Raw genomic sequence first — 18,730 nt, 5'->3', positions numbered from 1 at the left:
GTTGATCTTTTCTAATCCTCTGGTCCAATATAGGGCTTAGAGAAGCGGGGGAGATAATCTTGAGGCTAGGACCAACAGCAGCATAAAAAAAAAATCTGCTTGGAAATCCTATAGGGAACCTCACACCATAAAAATACCGTGAAATGGTCTGGTGAGATGTACGCGCACGTGTGTGTGTGTGTGTGTGTGTGTGTAACAAGAAGCACAAATGAGAGACAGGCAGCCAACATTCTAAAATAACAGGACCCTTTCTCTCACATTTGGTTCAGTTCACTCTGAGAACGAGAAGGCAGCTCGGTGCCAGGCCCACGCCAACACAGAGACTCTGCATTGTCAAGGCAAACCGACTGGGCCGCTCCTGTTCCAGGATACCGAGCAGATTGCAAAGTCCGGTTTGTAGAGGTCAGTGAACACAGCATGGAGCCTTCTGTTTGAGACAGGTAACAAGTAACAGAAGAGCTGGCTTCCCAGGAAGCTTCACAAGACGAGGGGACATCAAGGAAGCCTCTGGCCGGCAGTCGAGCTGGAAGGCCCGCCCCAAAGTTTATCCCAATGGGGCCTGCCGGTGGCCCGGCATCCCACTCCTTCCCCGTTCAAGGGGGATTGTGTCCAGTGGGAGGAAGACAACACAGAGATCTGCAGTCCTATCCTGGGCTACACAGGGATAAGCGCCTCAACATTTCAGCGACCAGAGTCTTAAGAAAAGTAAAGCAGGAAATACTTGGGAAAAATTGAACCCTAAAGTCATCATGTGCTTTAGACATTTAGATGGGCCTCAGGAATAAAAATGAGCCCTGGCATTACTTTTGGTAAAAATAAATCTTCATCTACTCCTTGTCTGACTTTGTACTTGGACGCAGAATGATCTTGATTGGATTATGTAAAAGATCTAATTTGAGCTGTTATTAAAAATTCTGAAATACAGAAAAAACTACTCCACGGCTTAAAGAAGTCATTTTGTACTAAGTTTAAATCAAACTCCCCAACTTCTAAGCTACATGCTGACAGGCTGCATTGTCCCACTCGACCATGCTATATTTACAGCCTGAGATGATGCTGCTTTGGGTGATTTTTCACGTAGGAAGTCACACTAACACCCCTGAACCACCTGCACGTATCTTAAAGTGAACTTCTCCCCTACCAGAAAACGATTCTGTTTAAAATTTTTTAAAAAGAGAGATCTTGAATGTCAAGGTGTTATAAAAAGATAAAACACACGTTCCACATGTTCACAGCCTGCTGCCCAGCTGGGCATTCGGGGCAAGCTTCCTTGAGCCAGTTTCATTATTGGGAAGATTGATAAATGCTCCACTGCAAGCAGACGGGAGATTTCTTTTACGCTCATACTTCGAACCCACTCAAGTACAGAATATCATTATATGGCTTTGTTATGATTCCTTTTTCCTAATTTTTCAATTATACATCTTTTAGAAGTAGGGAGCCTGTGGTTTCAGCAGAAACTCTCCAATGCCTGCATTAAATTGCATGGATTTGAGTCAGGTTTTTGCAAAGTAACAAGAGTTACCCCAGGGGTGTGGGTTCTCTTCTCAGCTTCTCAACCTGGGGGGTGGAGGGGGTGCTTTGGCTTCCTCAGCAATTCAGTGACGGGATGAGGTTAAAGGATCATTCCCATCCCTTCCAGTTCCACGGCTCTGCTCCAAATGGGGTGGAATATCCAAGACCGGGCAGACTGGGTGGTTCAGCGGTTTAGTGCCTGCCTTGAGCCCAGGGCGTGATCCTGGAAACCTGGGATTGAGTCCCACGTCGGGCTCCCCGGTGCATGGAGCCTGCTTCTCCCTCAGCCTGTGTCTCTGCCTCTCTCTCTCTCTCTGTCTCTCTCTCTGTGTGTGTGTCTCTCATGAATAAATAAATAAAGTCTTGAAAAAAATAATGTCCAAGACCTAACACCCATCTGTGAAATATCTGTTAGAGGCCTCGGGATTGCCGATGGATTGGATAAGCATTTCAAAGTCATTTCCCAATTCTGGCACCACTTCCTGATAAACTTTCACTGTCTTTGGGGAGGAAAACCTAACTAGTTACAAACTCATTTTTAAATTTATGGTCATAACAAGTGAGCTGCTGATGAAGTTAATGGTCAACCAGGAGGGCTCCCTTCCTTTTGCAAAAGCATCTAATGGCCTTCCATTATCATCATGTATTCTTTAACAGGAAAACTGACATGAAGCATGGATTTGTACTGACCCAGTAATATTAACAAATAATACTGACACACTGCAACACCTGTATGCTGAACTTAATAAAACCGAAAGGACCCTGGGATGGCTCTTTGTGCAATAAAGGAGTCTTCACAGAAAGTTTCATGTTGGAGTTGACAAAAGCCTCCTTGTACAGAGAACTCCTCTGGTGGGTACTTAACTTTCAAGGCAGCTCACCACTGTGAAGCGAAGCGCTTCAATATTGAATTTGCTCTAATGTCGTATACTTGATAGAGTTACTGAAATTGTTTTAGAAAGAAGGTATAAATTATAAGGAAATGAACGAATGTACGTGCTAGGCTTTTAGTCTATGATTGATATCAAAACAGCAACTTGAGTAATTAGATTTTGAAAGTAATTCATGGGAAAGCAGTAACAACCAAAGTTGGGAATCTGCCACTCAATTATTTCATTTCTTTCCCCTGCCCTTACTATAAATCAAGACACCCTCAAAATTGTAGGGATCGTAAAAACCGAATTAAAAAATTCCTGGAAAATTTAGATTCTAAATGGAAATAAGCTGTTTTTGTGGTTTGTCTGGTTGTAAGGAAGCACCGTGCAGGAAGGATTATCTGAAATCACAGCACTATCAACAGAGCTGGTAGGTAATGTGTTTGTGGAAGAAAATCGGTGCTTTGCAAGCAATCTAAAAGCTAACTAGTGTGTTGTGCAGCGTGTCAGTTATTTGTTGCTTCCTCACCGGAGCCCTGATTCGGTGCATGTCACCAGGGGATGTTCTGTTTGCATTGGTCTCTCCTGCCAGACTGCATTCCTCCTAGCCAGAGCCCCGCCCTGCTCATCTGTGGCTTGTCAGAGGACAGCACTGCTTCCCTTACCAACGGCAGACCCGGGGGCAGTCAGGCTCTTCCCTCCAAAGCCCCTCTACAGCCTCAAGGCTCTGGATCCTTCAATAACCATTACGCCCACGAAACCTCCCTGGATCACTCACGGATGTAGCACCTGTCTTCCCCAGACAGTAAAGTCAGCCTTCTCTTCGAGAATAACAGAAAGTGATTCCCTCTGGGCCTCAACCGCATCATATCCTTCTCTGAATTTACTGTGGCGTAACAGTACGGGGCTTTGCATGTAAGAGGAGTTTAGAAAGTCACCGAGTCAATAAATGCAGGACTTTATAACTAGAAGAAGGACTTTGGGAATTACCTGGCCCTCTCTGGGGGATCTACTACCACTTAGGAGGCATTTTGAAAAACTGATGGGGCATTTTTTACAATCTGTGCGTGTGGGAGGGGCCTGCATCCATAGCCAAGTGATTTACAATCACAGGAATCCTGCACAGCAAAGGATCTCCCTGTGTCCCGAACCTTCTCAGGTCCTCTTGGATGCTTTACATATAAACACCAAGTATTTTCTGTATAATTCTCCTATGGATTTCCAGGATTTGTTGGGATTTCCAGGATTTAATTCTGGGTAAATTAAGAAAAAGATGGTACTTTATGGTGTTCAGAACTGACCAAGGTGCAGAGGTTTGGCGCCTGCCTTTGGCTCAGGGCGCGATCCTGGAGACCCCGGATCGAATCCCACGTCGGGCTCCCTGCATGGAGCCTGCTTCTCCCTCTGCCTATGTCTCTGCCTCTCTCTCTCTATCATAAATAAATAAATAAATAAATAAATAAATAAATAAATAAATAAATAAAAAGAACTGACCAAGAGTTTTGCACCATTTGGGAGATCACATGGCCAATGGCGCATGCAGTCCTGGTATCTGACTTGATACCCTGCATCAGCTAGCTGCTTTCATAGTGATTGTATGTCTACACGCAAACATGCTTTGGCTCTTGCTTCACATGTCAAATATAAAAATACAGTGTCCACAATATCCTGTAGACTACTGTGTTAAGTGCAAAGTGATTCATTATAAGTGGGTGTGAATATCTGACCATTTTATCAGGTTTTTCTATTTTAGTTGCTCCTGATTTCTTAAATTTTTTTTTGCTTTACTGAAATTCTGTTTTTAGGTAGATTATATTATCTCTGATTTTTATTTTAGGATTTGGTATAAAAGTGGAGCATTCGGTTAGCCTGTGTTGAGGACCACTGATCTAGTACATTCTGGCACAGTTTCCTTATTTCACAGAAAGGAAACAGGACAGTAGAGATGAAATGATGTGCCCAAGGTCATACATTTGATTAAAAAGTAGCCTTTTGTGGATTAATTAAGATATGGCTATAGCACAAATAATCAACATTCCAGATCCTAACACCCTGGAAGGTGACATTCTGCACTTGACATAAAGTCCCAGGAGTTAAAATAATTTGATCAACCCTTTAATAACATTTGCTGTTATCACCAATTATTCCTCCCTTATCCCAGCAAAGGTGTCTTGAAAGAAAACTTCTTTTAAGTGGAATTTGTTTTCCCAATGATCCTAATACAGACTAGAACTATGTTCTTTAGACAAAATTTTCTTCTGACTTAGGACAGGACTAAGCTGAGCTTTCTTCTTCGGCCCCGTAACATCCCCCCGACCCCAACCCCATTCCTGCAGGAAGATGTAGGAGTCCTTGTTGAAGGGAGACCCCTCTCTTCCCGCAGTATCAGCAGTGGCCACCACTGCCTCCGTGGGTTCCCTCTGCCTCCTTCTCTCCTAAGCAATTTTATATAAGAGTTACTGACCTGTGACCCCACGGAGTGCCTTTGAAGGTTCCTCGAGTATCGAGATCTTTTTCTCGCGAGGGATAAGGACTGGTTTTTCACTAGCAGAATCTGTGGATGAGTTGTCCTTCTCACAGCCGTTCACGTGGCCGTTCTGTATCTGGGGTGGCGGAGGCTGCAGGGACCCTGCATCAGGCCTCTCAGCCTTGTCTTTAGCATCTTTGTTGCCTTGATGCTGCTTCGACTTGCTTCTTTTCCTTTTGTTGTTCTAGAATGAAAATCAAATGAGAAGATAGTATTATTCAGCTCAGACTCTTGAGATGGAAGGTGAACGTGGGAGATAAAAATCAAGTGTGTTATCTTATTTGTTTTCTGGCCCCCGAATAGAATGGAGGAAAGCACCTGCATCTTTACTGACTGCCCACATGGATGTGAGTATCTTTTCCTTACAGTAGGTTGTAGCAAACTTTTACCTGATAAACACAGTAAACAAAGGAGCCTCCCTTAAAAGGGAAAAGGAGAAAGGAATGGCTCAAAAGCTGAAATATTATTTGAGCAAACTGAAGCCCTCCATATATGAATGGTAATATAGTAAAATCTTGTGAGTACTGTTTTGAAAGAACTTGAATCCGGATATAGTGCCACTGGAGAAGAGCTCATGTTTCTTAAAGAGGTGATGGTGGGTGGGTGGGGAGGCAAGGAGGACTCTGGGGTTCTGATCCTCCAGGAGAGGACAGGAGCGTGAGTAGGAGAATCAGGACGAAAAAGGCCACAAGTCCTTGCAAAATGAGGAAGTCGAAGGCAGGTCCCAAAGTCCAGGTTGAGTCCGTGAGATAGGCAGCAATCGAGCAGGAGGTTCCTGGGATGGCTGCCACTGTCCACGGAGGGCAAGACACCCACAGGACACAGAGTCACCCCCGTGAGTACTTCAGTTGCAGCAGACAACTGCTCTCGAGTCATGCCAAGCTGATCGGGGTCCACCTGGACTTGGACTGTGCAGCCGGAACCCTGGACCTCTCAGCTGCTAGTCAGACTACATTACAGGGCTTCACTTTATTTACTTTGAAATAACGCACCCCTGCATTTTAGACCATTAAAAATTGTTTTTGGACCCCAATTATCACAATAAGGCAGCGTCTTACTGTAGCTCTCCTAAAAGGCCCTAGTGGTCAATACACAATCATCTCTAGTAAATCAAGAAGATGTTCCCAATTGTGCTGTATGGTTTCCTTGACTTGGGTTTTGCATCCAGGGGGTGCTCTATGTCCTGGACATTCAGGATGGGGCAGGCCTTGGCCAATCAGAGCAGACGCCTGACCCCTCAGACCAGACCCTGGCTCGCCCACTGCTGCAGCAGCGAGTTCCCGCTGAACATCAGCCTGGCTTTGTTCTTCAACACGTTTGAAAAGAAAAAATAAAAGGAGACTGTTTTCTCTTACTTCTCCCCACTCCCTTTCTCTCCCTTTGAAACCCCAATCAGGCCCCTGAGTAGTGCTCGTCTCGCTGAGAGAAGCCATTCACGGGGCGAAGGGAAGGGCTGGCGCCGGGGATTCCCACACAAGCTTGGCGGCTGCCGGGCCGGGGAGACTCTCTCCATGAACCTCTCCGATGGGGACTGACTAGGGAGTTGGATGGGCAGCTGCTGTCTGCCCTGTTTTTCTCACATCAGAGAAGGCTGATCCCCAAACCCCACATCTGAAATTTTTCCAGGGACGTGTAACTACTGCCTTTTGATGGCTCGTAAGTCATCGTCACTCGCACAGATGCCAGCGAAGCCAGGAGTCGAGATAAGCAGAGACTGTCAAAGAGGGTGACTCACAGAGGTAAAAAAAAAAAAAAAAGCCTGGTAATTTCTCCCTATTCCACATAAAACTAGGGGGCAAAAGAAAAGAGGAAGGGTAATTTCAGTCATCTCAGGATTTTATGAAAGTCTTGCTGCTTTTTGTTGGCTGAAAACCTGTTTGGCAGGCCTGTGATCTTCCCTGGTGGGGAAGGGTATAGACTGGTCCTATTATACTGTGGGATACCCAAAACACCAGGCCTGGCTGGGGAATAATGGGAATGGGTGGAGCAGTGACTTTGAAAAGAGAATCAGAATTCTTGTGAAAGTCATAAAACAGCTTGCAGGCCAGGAACAAGAGTGGCGCGCCCTGTAGGAGCCAGTGAGCTCTACATGTGCTCATGACAGGAGGCAGGCCTCTACGCGGGACACAGAGGGCCTGTGTGCACCCAGGCACACCCCCCAGGTGCCCACAACGCAGACTCTGTGACTAGCCAAGAAAGCAAAATGATTCGAATAGGGCAGAGTAAAATCTCCTCCTCTCTTCTCAAAGAGCAGTTTGCCAGGGTTGTCAAGAAGGAAAAACAGGTCCCTAACTTCCTATGACTTTAAAGTATTTTCTTTTCTTTCCCTTTGGTTAAAGCTCGAGTTTAGAGCTTGGCAAAAAAAAAAAAAAAAAAAAAAAAAGGCAGCCTTGGACAGATTCTTTCAGTTGGAAAAACATGTGAAAATATATTTAGAGCTTTTCAAGTATCTTTAAAACACTCCCTAATTTTTTCCTTTGTGCTATGGAATATGTTCAGGCAAGTTAACGTCTTGAATCCTTTGAATTCACCGGTTGGGCTCCCCTTAATACTTAAAAAGGAAAACTCTGGGACTTCTAAAGCACACCTGGTGGTTCAAAAGGCTCGAAAGGAAAACAAGGGCATTATTAGTAGTGAGGGTGCTGGTAAGTGAAGAGAGGCTTGAATTTGCAAGCTCTCTGCGTATACATATCAACAAGTTTGAAAGAAGTGTAAAATGGGTAACCTTGTTTAAGTGGTAACAACCAAGAAAGTTTTGACTGGAGATGTTATTCATTTACAATCAATATTAATCTTACCTTCTTTTTTCCCGTCATATTCCATTCTTTTAGAACTTGGACTGCACTGCCTAGACAAAGACAAAGAGTCTTCAACACATATTCATGTAATAAAACACCACACAAAATTCATCTGTCTTTAGATCCTGGTAGCAAGTCTATTTTTTTTTTTTTTTTGCTTTTTCATTTGTTTTGAGACATCCTACCTTAATAAAAATGCCAGTTTCATTTTTTATTTCCAGATTTTCATTTAATTCACTGCATGATCTTGGTTTTATCAAAGTATTAAGCCCCACTACACGAAGCTTACCTTTTTATCATTATGTTGTCTTAGAGAAAATGAAATATATCTTGAGAATGTTCTGTTAGCTTCGTTGCCATAGGTGGAATTAAAATTGTTCTATTTGATATATGAATCAAAATACCTGTAATCTTCCAGACCAAACATGGGATTTTGAATATTATTAACCAAGTGAATCAAAGCTTTTTGTTTGGCCATTCCTGCTCTTTTTCTGCCTCCACTCACTATGTTCACAACTTTCGGGGTGATAAGGAGGACAGATTATCTGATGTTGGTTTTGCTCTAGTTACCGTGCGTGGGGATGGGATGTGCTCTTCGGAAGGTTTCCACTTTCAAACAAAGGAAGTTCCTCATATGACAAGTTGATCCCAGGTTTTCTCGGTGCTGTTCACGTACATATGTGGCAATGCACAGACTCAGAGAGGAAAAGCCTAACCTGATTAGGCAGTAAAATATTTTAAAAGACATGTTTACTGCTGATCGGCTATGATAACTTTCCACATGGTCTAACAAAGTTCTCTGCTCATTCCAACTGGGTGGAGCAGGGTGGTGGGGGTGGTGCTGGTAATTTCAACAATAAGTTATTGGTAGTAAGTACATCGGTTGTTTTCATATAAGTAGTAGTACTGCTAAAAGAGTAGCTCTTAAATGTATTCTTTTAACAATTTTAGGCCTTCTCATACAATCTCATTATACTAACAGTTCTCTACGATGAGTGTGTTGGCTAAACAAAGATAAACTTCAGGCTGGTCTTTATAACAAATTTCAAATTAGTAGGGTCCCAATTATTGGGTCCACTGTCACTGTTAGATAAGCAGAAGGCCATTTAGACAGGCTAATTATTCCCATCTATTCAAAGTTTCCAATTCAATGCCCCTCTTAGGCTTTCAGAGTTACATGTACTTGAAATAATAAGATTGCACTTAAAAGTAAGCTATAATTCAGACTTTTTATTGACTGAGCTGGTCCCTCTCTCATTTGCCCAGAGAATGAGTGTTTCACCGTATTTTCCTTTTGAAGAACCTTAAGAAGTCACTTTTATTAGACTTCCCGGTTAGTCAATCCAGGCTAATAATCATTAGGGTAGTTCTTCTTACAGCTAAACTTCAGTTTTCCAAATAAAATTAAATTAAAAAAAAAAGTGTTAAGTACTGCTCTTTTTAATCAGAGAAAGGAGGTGAGTTGCTTACTGCTTTAAGTGCAATATTCAATTATTCCTCTAATTTTCATATTTTGACATAAATTCTATTTGCAATTTGGACAATGAGCTTTAAGAGAGTAATTCTGAAGAAAACATACTCATGTTCACAGGGAATTTTGAAACTGTTATTATTAAATTTTAATTACACTGAAACTGCTTGAAGCTTTTGAAGCCACTTGGAAATAGTGCTTTTACTATGTCTCGTAAGTGATTCCTAACAAATATTTTTGAATCTCAGTGGTTTTTAAACAAGTTTTCCAATTGGTCCCCAACCAAAGGTCATATGAGGTTTCTCAGCAAATCAATGAGTTTCTCTAACCAGATCTCAATACTGACAAGGTGACAATTTCAAGGACAAGCAAAAGGTGCTTTACTGAAGTACCAATGGATTTGATGACAGCCTTTCAGTTCCTGGGCATCAGTGCATTTCATCAGGGTCACTTTGTAAAAAAAACTTTCATGACAGGGAATGTGGGGGCTTTAATCCCAGTAAGGGTGGGGGAGGAATGGGGATAATAACTTTTTTCTTTTCCTAAAGCTTTTTTCCATGCAAGCGATGTTGGCAAGTGAAATGATGTGCAGATTTCCAAAATTTTTTTCTTGGGACGAATCGCACCAAATGCCACAAATCAGATTAATATCAGATTCTCTACTATTTGTTCCTTCCAACTCAAAATTCTGTATCTGCTAGTACATGAGGTAGAAAAAAAAACCAGAAAAGTTACTCACTCTAGGTCTGCCTGCAAGTCTATTTTTGAATGACAATCATTTTTAAATTCAATTAGGACTCTAAGCCTTGATTGTGGATATCAGAATGTGAAAATGTTGCCTGGTTTCAAGACTTTGCCTGAATTGCAATTATACTTGTAAGAACCTTGGGAAAATTATTCTGGTCCTAGGAAAAGTAAGTAAATCAAACCATCCTTAACAAATAAAGTACAAATAGGATATAGCTGAGAAATGTGTGACAGGTCTTCCCTGACCCAGATTATGTCTCGCTGGTCCATATTTAAAACATAGAAACTATTACCAGCACAGAAGACATATGGTAACCAAGGACAAGTACGAGATCTCTGTGCATAAATGGAGCTCGTTCAAATAGGAGAGGAGAATAATTTTCCCGGAATTTATAGAAAATATAAGGGAGTAGGTTATAAATTTATAAGACAAACCTATTCCTGACACTTCAGGAATAGGCAATGGGCTGTCTAAAGAAAATTGTTTTTTAGGCAGCAAAAAGTTTCTAAAGGTAGAGGAGATAAATTGATATTCTGATTAATTAGGCAATCTCAAAATCAAAAACTAAGGGTATTAAAGAATAAACCAGTCCTTTCAGACTATGTAAGCATCGAGTTCAAGGATGGCAGTCAGTAAGGCCAAGGAGAACTACGCTGGCTGAAGAGTTCATCAGGAAGGAAGTGCACTACTCTCCATGCACAAGGACACCATCAAGTAAAGGACATGTTTATAACACATTGGAAAGACTGGTGGACAACAGAATTAGTGTCATTATAATAGGTATCCCTTGGAAACTAGCTACAATTTTTTTCCTTTTTTTTTAATGGGAGAAAAAGAAACCCCAAATTCTGCTCTATTGAGCTCATAAAGGTGTTGTTAAAGCTTAGCATATTTTTATGAGAATTAAATTATTAGTAACTAATTGATATTCAATGCATTGAAGGAAAAAAATACAGAACGTATAAAATATTTAGTTCTAACAGGTTCAGGGGTCATGTATACTTACCATCCACGAAGGCCTGCACTGCTTTATCTACATTAAAATCAAATTGTTGTAGCACCAAGACAATTTCATTATTGCTTTTGTTGGGAACAACTGATCGAACTGCATAGATCTATTAAGAGAAAGAAAAGAAAAAGAAAGGTAAACACTTTAAATACTGTTCACCCATGAATCTCTCACTGGATAGAAGTATAATTGTTAGAAAGGCCTTAAAAAGCCAACTCATCTATCTTCTTGCCATTAAGCAGACTCAAGCATTTCAGATGAGGAAAAATTCATCCTAGTAATCACCTCGATATCCTTTTTATTTGTGTACACGTTTTCACAAAGAGCTCCTTGTGGGAACCGTACTAGTGAGTGTGAAAAGCCAACTCTGGTCTTGTGATCTACCCCACCACCCCCAACCCACCCCCAAGACTACAGATGCATACAGGATGTGTTTTCAGTGAAGACACAGATTGTTTTCTGTTTCAGGCTCTCCTCTCCACTGGCTCAGGGGGTATCTTTGGAAAATTTACAAAAATAGCCTCATGCCTCAGCTTCTCTCATCTGCACAGTGGAAGCAGTCATGTCAAGGCTCACACCAGTGTGTTGTAAAACTCCGTTAATGTTTATAGAGTTATAAAAATGTGGGGCACTATACTTTTGAAATGGCAATCTTAGCCATAATATAGAATGTTCCCAAACGTATTTCTGAAAAATCAAACATTTAAAACGTTGTAAAAGTAAGGGCTAAGGATTTCAACAGGTCAAGTTTATAATAAAATTTTAATGACCTATAAGTATTTCTTAATCGAATTTAGCACATACTCTTTACTAATAGAATCAGTTGACCTCTATCCCACAGAACTTGGAATTACTACAGGATGCTCTACTTACCTGAGCAAAACCTAGCTCACCCAACTTTCTATCATGGGGATTACTGTAGCTGCTACTGATAGATTCTAGTCTGTATGTGCAAGGGTAAGTGGTATCCATAATGATGATCATGAAATCATGGTTAAATTATAGCTAATTGAGTTTTAGAGTTATATACAGTTCACTGTGATCAGATTCATGGACTATGGATTACATGGGTAAGATATGTGTAATGTGAGTCTAATGAGCAGAACATTTAGTTAAGCAATATAGCCCATTTTCTAATCATGTCAGAAAATAGGCGGCCTGTTTCACATAGATCACTAAACAAAAGTATTTAGATTATCGTGAGGAAACAGCATAAGCTATAAGTACTTAACGTATAGAAGTCTGACACTATTGATGAGAAAGCTGGTTCTGAAACTTGACAATCATAAATGCTAAACATATGGGTTTTACCAAGGACTTCAATGCAATATATATATTTATATGTATGCGACTCAAGATTCCTTTTTTTTTCTATTCTCACCTTTTATGGTTCTTAAATAAATAAAAGAACTACATTAGAAGGATATCTTCACTTATACATTAACAGAGATAGAGATAGAACAAGAAACATTTTATTTATTTACGTATTTAAAGATTTTATTTATTTATTCATGAGAGACTTGCACAGAGAGAGGCAGAGACTTAGGCAGAGGGAGAAACAGATTCCCTACAGGGAGCCCCATGCGGGACTCCATCCTAGGACTCTGGGACATGGCCTCAGCCAGAGGAAGGCGCTTAACTACTGAGCCACCCAGGCACCCCTATTTATTTATTTTTTAAAGATTTATTTATTTGGTGGGGGGCAGAGCAAGAGAGAATCTTAAGCAGACTCTGTGCTGAGTGTGTGCGGAGCCCAACAGGGGGCTTGATCTCAGGACCCTGACATCATGACCCGAGCTGAACCTAAGAGTCAGATGCTTAACTGACTGAGCCACTCAGGTGCCCCTGAAGTTCTTTTAAATAAAATTCTAGTATTTCAAGCCATCATGGTTGGTTAGTATTACATAAAATTTCTTGATAATTACATTATTATTACTATATCAGCCATACCCTTCTATATAGTGCAATAATTATTAATTAATTATGTTAACTGCATCAAAATTACATGAGACCAAAGTTTTCAATCTCCCTGCATAGTTGTTTGATCAGTAAAGACACAGAATTATGGAAGAAACATAAAATAAGTGTTGGCCCTGCTTCCAATCTCTCCTCTGCAGAACATATTTTTTATTATGTTAAAGTAAAACATAATATATAAACCACAGCTTATGGAGACACTTCCCTTGTAGACATTTATACAGCCCTTGCCTATTCCTCTTTAAAAGGAAAAAAAATATAACCACAGTCATATATGGAAAACATCCATCCTTGTCATTTTATATACACTAGCTCCAAACATATCCTAAGAAAATTGCCAATAACTGAGTTCTGATATCAAATCTAACAATGAATATTGCATACAATTCTCAGAGGAAGATACTTAAGACATGGACGTCAAGTTTTAAAGAAACAAGAAAAAAGAAAAAAGAATTTCTGCCTATTCTTAGATATTCCACAGTAATATTGAATTCTAGTGAATTTCCAGGCCAAGCTCTGCGTTCGCTTTCATCACAGGGCTTGGCTAATGTGAAGAGCATAGTATTGTTTTTCCACTTTCTTATTTATAAATTCGCTACCATCTATTTTCCAATGAAAACGTCTTTGAGAAAGACGGAGAAGTCCTATGTGCTCAGATGTGCGCGTAAAAACACAGGAACCTCGCAGTGTCACTAGATTCAGGACACAGTAGAGTCATAATGAGGGGTCTAAGCGTTTAAACCTTCGCAAGGCCTCATGATGAGGTGACCCTAAAAATAAGGAGTGGGCGACACAGGCGGGGTTACAGTGAGCAGGTAGAGAACTGAAGCTCCTGGAGGAAGGGACAATCAACACATGACTGATGGTAGGTCGCAGATGGGTCGCTCGCAAACTTCAGGCCTGCAGGGACTTTGGTAGAGCCTGCGGCCTTCACTCGGCCCGCGGCCTTCACTGGGTCTGCGGCCTTGACTTGGCCCACGGCCTTCACTCGGCCCGCGGCCTTCACTGGGTCTGCGGCCTTCACTGGGTCTGCGGCCTTCACTGGGTCTGCGGCCTTCACTTGGCCCGCGGCCCGAGCGGGTGCCTGCAGTGGCAGCGCCCATGGAGGCCGGCTGGCAGCCCAGTGGCTACACCCTCTGGGTTCTTGGGCCCTCGCCGGGCCCCTCAGGGGCGCACTGTTGGGTGACAGTGGGGACCGCTTAGCCGGCGGGTCCTCCAGCAGCTGCTTCAAGCTTTCTCAAATCACACTTCCCTCGTTTGGCTTCTACCAAGTTAAACCTGGCCTGGCAAATTCGGTTTGCAACTGCGAAATCTGCCTTTCGCGCCTCAGAAGTTGTTTTGATTTTACCTTCTGAGTTTTAAGCTCCCCTTCCTTCTTCCTCTCTCTGGAGCCTTCTATCTGGCTCAGCAGGCTTTGCCCGCTTGGGCCTCAGGCCCGCCCCGCTGGCATCCCGCCCGCACTGAGCAGCGAGGCGGCCTGGCGTGCACAGACGCTGTTTGGTTGCAGTTTCCCACGTTACCCGACCTCCCCTGGACTTGAGTTGTCTGGTTTAAGAGCTGTTAGCAGGTTTCCTCGTTCACAGTGTGCATTTTTTGAGCCTGTCTGTGATGACTCCTTAGAAAGTCTTCTTGGCTTACTGATGAGTCACTCAGACTATGTCTGGGTTTCAAAAAAGGGTTCCCTGACCAAAGTTTTCAATCCACCTACACAGCTGTGTGATCAGAGAGACCCAGTATTATCAAATAAACTTAGAATAACTGCTCCCTCTGCTTCCAGTATCTCCCGCAAATTCACTCCGAGGCCACCCCAGACTGCACTTTCTAGAGCACAGCCATGGCGTTTTCCTCCCTTTCTTAAGAATAAAGCTACCTCCCTATGGTCTCACATTCAACTGCCCTTCCAAAAGGCCCCACCCCCACCTCTGTGCTTTGCCCTTGACACGAAAGGTGTCTGCTTGTCTGAATCTTAGGGTCCAGCTGAGATGCCACGTGTTTCACGAAGTCCTTTTCTACTGGCCCTGCTGGAAGTCACCCCCCCTTCAATTCCCACAGACTTTATCAGTAGGTGCCTCTTTACACTTAGCACATTCTGCTCTCTATCCTAAGCGCGGACACACTGTGTTTATTCAATGGTAAGCGACATGAGGGCCAGAGTTCTCCTCTCAGACTTTTCCACATGCTCAACACGCCCACCGTATCTGACTAACGACGGCCCGTAGTAGGTACTTAACTATTTGTTGAGTGAGAGAATGTCAGCTCGTAGCTGTATCCATCTGCCGTTCTGAGTCAAAGGAAGATCCTGCCAGCAGGTCTGAGCCATCCCATCACTCTGCATGTACCATCCACAATAACATGGGGGTGGGGGTCAGTTGACTGTGATATGACCTCAACGTTACAGGGGTGGGGAGGATCTGCGTATGTCCTCTAAATTTCAATAACAGAGATGGGATGGATTATTCGCGACACCTGGTAATTTTACTTCCTTTTAGGTACTCATAGTATTTTGTGAGATTTAAAAAATATGAAATAGCATAGTAACTGCCTGTCATTGCAAAGGTCAGCCCCACAGACAGAGACTGGTTGAGCTCCCACAAAGTGACAGGTGCTGAGGATGCAAAGGGGAACAGGATACAGTTCCTGCCCTAAGAGGGACAGCGTAGTGTAGCAGGGGAGCCAGAGCCGTCTGCACGTGAAAGTGCCGTCTTCATGAACAAGGTATGTGGTACTACAGAGAGAGCAGCAGTAAGGCCTGCCTGGAGGGAATACTTTACAGAGGACACAGCTCTTAAACTGACCTACGGTGTAACCTCGGTCCCCCTACCTGCAAGCCCTAGGACCTTGGATGAACTGCTTAAGCTGTTAAAACTTGGTTTTGTCGCTGTAGAATGAGGATACTACCTGCTTGAGTCTCAGTAAAAATGAAAGGAGATGATGCATGTAAAGTGTTTGATATAGAATTTGGCATATATTAGCTGCTCAATAAATTTCAAAAAGAGACGTCTTGGCGCATTTACATTGGGCCACAAGGGAGAAGGGTCCCTCTCGAGTGTCTTTGACATGGAAAGAACATGTGGCCAGGGTGCTGGTACTTCTCAAGAAACTTCCTGCACAGCCTCAGTGAACGGTGAGCAGACCCAAGGCTTTCATTACTCCCTCACTAAATGCCTTCTATGGTCAGGCACGTACTAGTGGCCGGATACAGCAGTAACGAAACAGATATGATCACAACAAATGTACACAGGAAAAGACATGTGAATGTGTAAATTTAAACTATACATAACTGCAACTCACGCTAAGTGAGTGATACGAAGGAAGCAATCAAGATGTAGTGACACCGGTCACAGGGGTCAGGGAGCGGCCTGTCAGGAAAGACAGAGTGGGCTCTTCGGATTGTCAGCCTTTGGGACTCTGGACTATCTAACACCATGAGAGAGAACAGAGTGGAGATGAAGCGGGGCTGTTCTGGAGCTGCCTCATTTCCTGCCTTTCCTGCTCCTCTCACTTTCCTTGAAGTCCCACGAGACCATGCTGGACCTAATAACCCCTCTTTTACTTGCACTGGTTTGAGAGGGTTTCATTTTCCACGATAAGCAGCAAGTGCCTAGATGCAACGCTAGCAGCGAGGGCTGAAGATAAAAATAATAAAGCCAAATAATTGATTCTATTGGCAAAGGGGAGAAATAGAGGGTTTTCCAGATAAATCCAGTTAGAATGTGAAAGGAACAGAATGGAAAAGGCCCATGAGCCTTGTTCACATACTGCTTTCTGCACTCGTGTTGGCATAATTACTTATGTGACTATTTGTTTCACTGGGATATGAGCTCCTGAGTGACAGAGACCATAGTTTTATATTGATGGGAGCCTAGAACAATGGGTGGCATTCAGTAAATGATCCATAAATGTTTGCTGAATAGATGAATGAACAAGTGAATGAACCAAAGGGAGTAGGAAGTCTAGGAAGATGGCCAATGAAATATTCCAGTTTTATTTATCCACTTCTTTCCCGGTGCATTTCTGAAATTCAGTGTAAAGTATTACAGTATTAAAAAGTATTCAAGCCCACAATGGATGGAGTTCCTAGGTACCAGGCATTGTACATGGCTGGTTCGGCCTTGAGGAGCTTGCAATCTTGCAGCTTAATCGTATCCCCTACAACAAGGACAGCAATCAAACAGCCAGCAACCTCCTTTTCACATCAGTGAGAGCCAGAGTTATTTATGAGTTTGCCATTCCTGCAACTTTGAAAGGAATTTTATAATCAGCTTTGGTCACATTTCTCAAATGCTGAGCCATTCAGAGACGCCTTAAAAACAGCTCATCTGTGTATGTTTTGCTTCACTTGCTGGACCACTAATATCTTCACGCTAATGAAGGCACTTCTCTTATGAATCCTGAGGAAGAAAATACTCTTTGTAGACCAGTACCTCTGCATCATGGATAATTCTATAATTTAATTGCCTTTTCTAACATCTACTTTCTGCCAGCAAAAAAATATGCATGAGGTGTTGTCATGTTCTACTTGGCTGACTTTTTGGGAATTAACACCAGGGGTACAAATCAAAATTAACTTTTTTTTTTTTTTTTTTTTTTTTGGCAGGAAACCAGGATTAGAAGGAATAATGAAGATTTGAAGGTGGGAAAAAAATGCAATTTTCATAGAATCATGGATAGTTTAAAGTAGAGAAGATCTTAGAGATAGTCTAGTTGTGACTTCCAAAACTTTAAAGTATTCAAATCACCTAGTAATCTGATCAGAATGCAGAATCTGATTCAGATGCTTGGGGCAGAGCCCAAAATTCTGCATTTCTAATAAGCTCCTGGGTGATGTAGAGGCTGCTTGTCCAAGGAGGTGGTAAGTGTGGTTATGGACCCCCAAGACATACATGCTCTGGTCCCCTGGAACCTGTGAATACGTTAGGTTACCTGACAAATTCAGGATGCACAGAATTAAGGTTGTTAGGCAGCTGACTTTGAAATGGGGACATTATCCTGGATTATCTCAGTGATCCCAATATAATTACCGAGTCCTTGTAGGTGGAAGGAGGAGGAAGAGAGTCAATGTCAGGGTGATGCAATGTGAAAAAGACCTGATCAGCTAAGTCTGAAGAGGAAAGGGGGCATGACCATGGAGTGCAAGCAGCTTCTAGAAGCTGGAAAAGGCAAGAAAACAAATTCTGCACCTAGAGCCTCCGGAGAGGAACACAGCTGTTGCTGACATCTTGATTTGAGCCCAGTGAGAACCCTCTGGACTTCTGATTTTCAGAAATGTAAGATAATCAATTCGTGTTGTTTAAAGCTACTAAATTTGTGGTGATTTGTTACAACGAAGGGAAACTAATACAGGGGAGCACAATTGAGGAGCAAAGGTCTGCTCCTTTCTTCTTCCTAATACAGGGATGACTTTCCCTGGCTTGCCAACTAACCTCTTTAAGAAAATGTCTACCCTCCAGGAATGATGCTTCCGGTCGGTTAGGCATCTGCCTTGGGCTCAGGTCATGATCTCGGGGTCCTGGGACGGAGCCCCGTGGTGGGCTCCCTGCTCAGCTGAGAGTCTGCTTCTCCCTCTGCCCCTGCTCCCCAACCTTTTGTGCTCTCTCTCTTGAATAAATAAATAAAATCTTTTAAAAGAAGATGCCTTTCAAAGGGCAGCATTCCCTACCACACACATGTATTTTGAGGGAATTCCAACTATTCATTCAAGCCAGATTTTGTGAGGTAAAGTGACATGAATCTGACACAATCTTTGCCCCCAGGAACTGACAAAACAGTGGGAAAATAAGGCAAAGTCATAAATTACAACCAGACAAAAG

The 18,730-nt window shown here is 42.6% G+C and overlaps 1 protein-coding gene across 10 annotated transcripts in view; it reads right to left on the bottom strand.

The window, feature by feature from the left end:
• The window catches only part of SPATS2L (spermatogenesis associated serine rich 2 like), a 160,786-nt gene that overhangs the window by 47,263 nt on the left and 94,793 nt on the right, over positions 1 to 18,730 (bottom strand). For all 10 annotated transcript variants that reach the window (XM_038585290.1, XM_038585291.1, XM_038585283.1 and 7 more), the window contains 3 exons: positions 10,941 to 11,049; positions 7,716 to 7,765; positions 4,855 to 5,101 (listed from right to left, as the gene is read on the bottom strand). In XM_038585290.1, the coding sequence (XP_038441218.1) occupies positions 4,855 to 5,101; positions 7,716 to 7,765; positions 10,941 to 11,049 (406 nt within the window). The remainder of the gene's footprint in view (positions 1 to 4,854; positions 5,102 to 7,715; positions 7,766 to 10,940; positions 11,050 to 18,730) is intronic.

The sequence above is a fragment of the Canis lupus genome, chromosome 37, assembly GCF_011100685.1.
Source record: "Canis lupus familiaris isolate Mischka breed German Shepherd chromosome 37, alternate assembly UU_Cfam_GSD_1.0, whole genome shotgun sequence".
NCBI lineage: Eukaryota > Metazoa > Chordata > Mammalia > Carnivora > Canidae > Canis > Canis lupus.
Note: the sequence above shows the minus strand (reverse complement) of the source record. Positions and strands in the feature narration are given on the sequence as shown.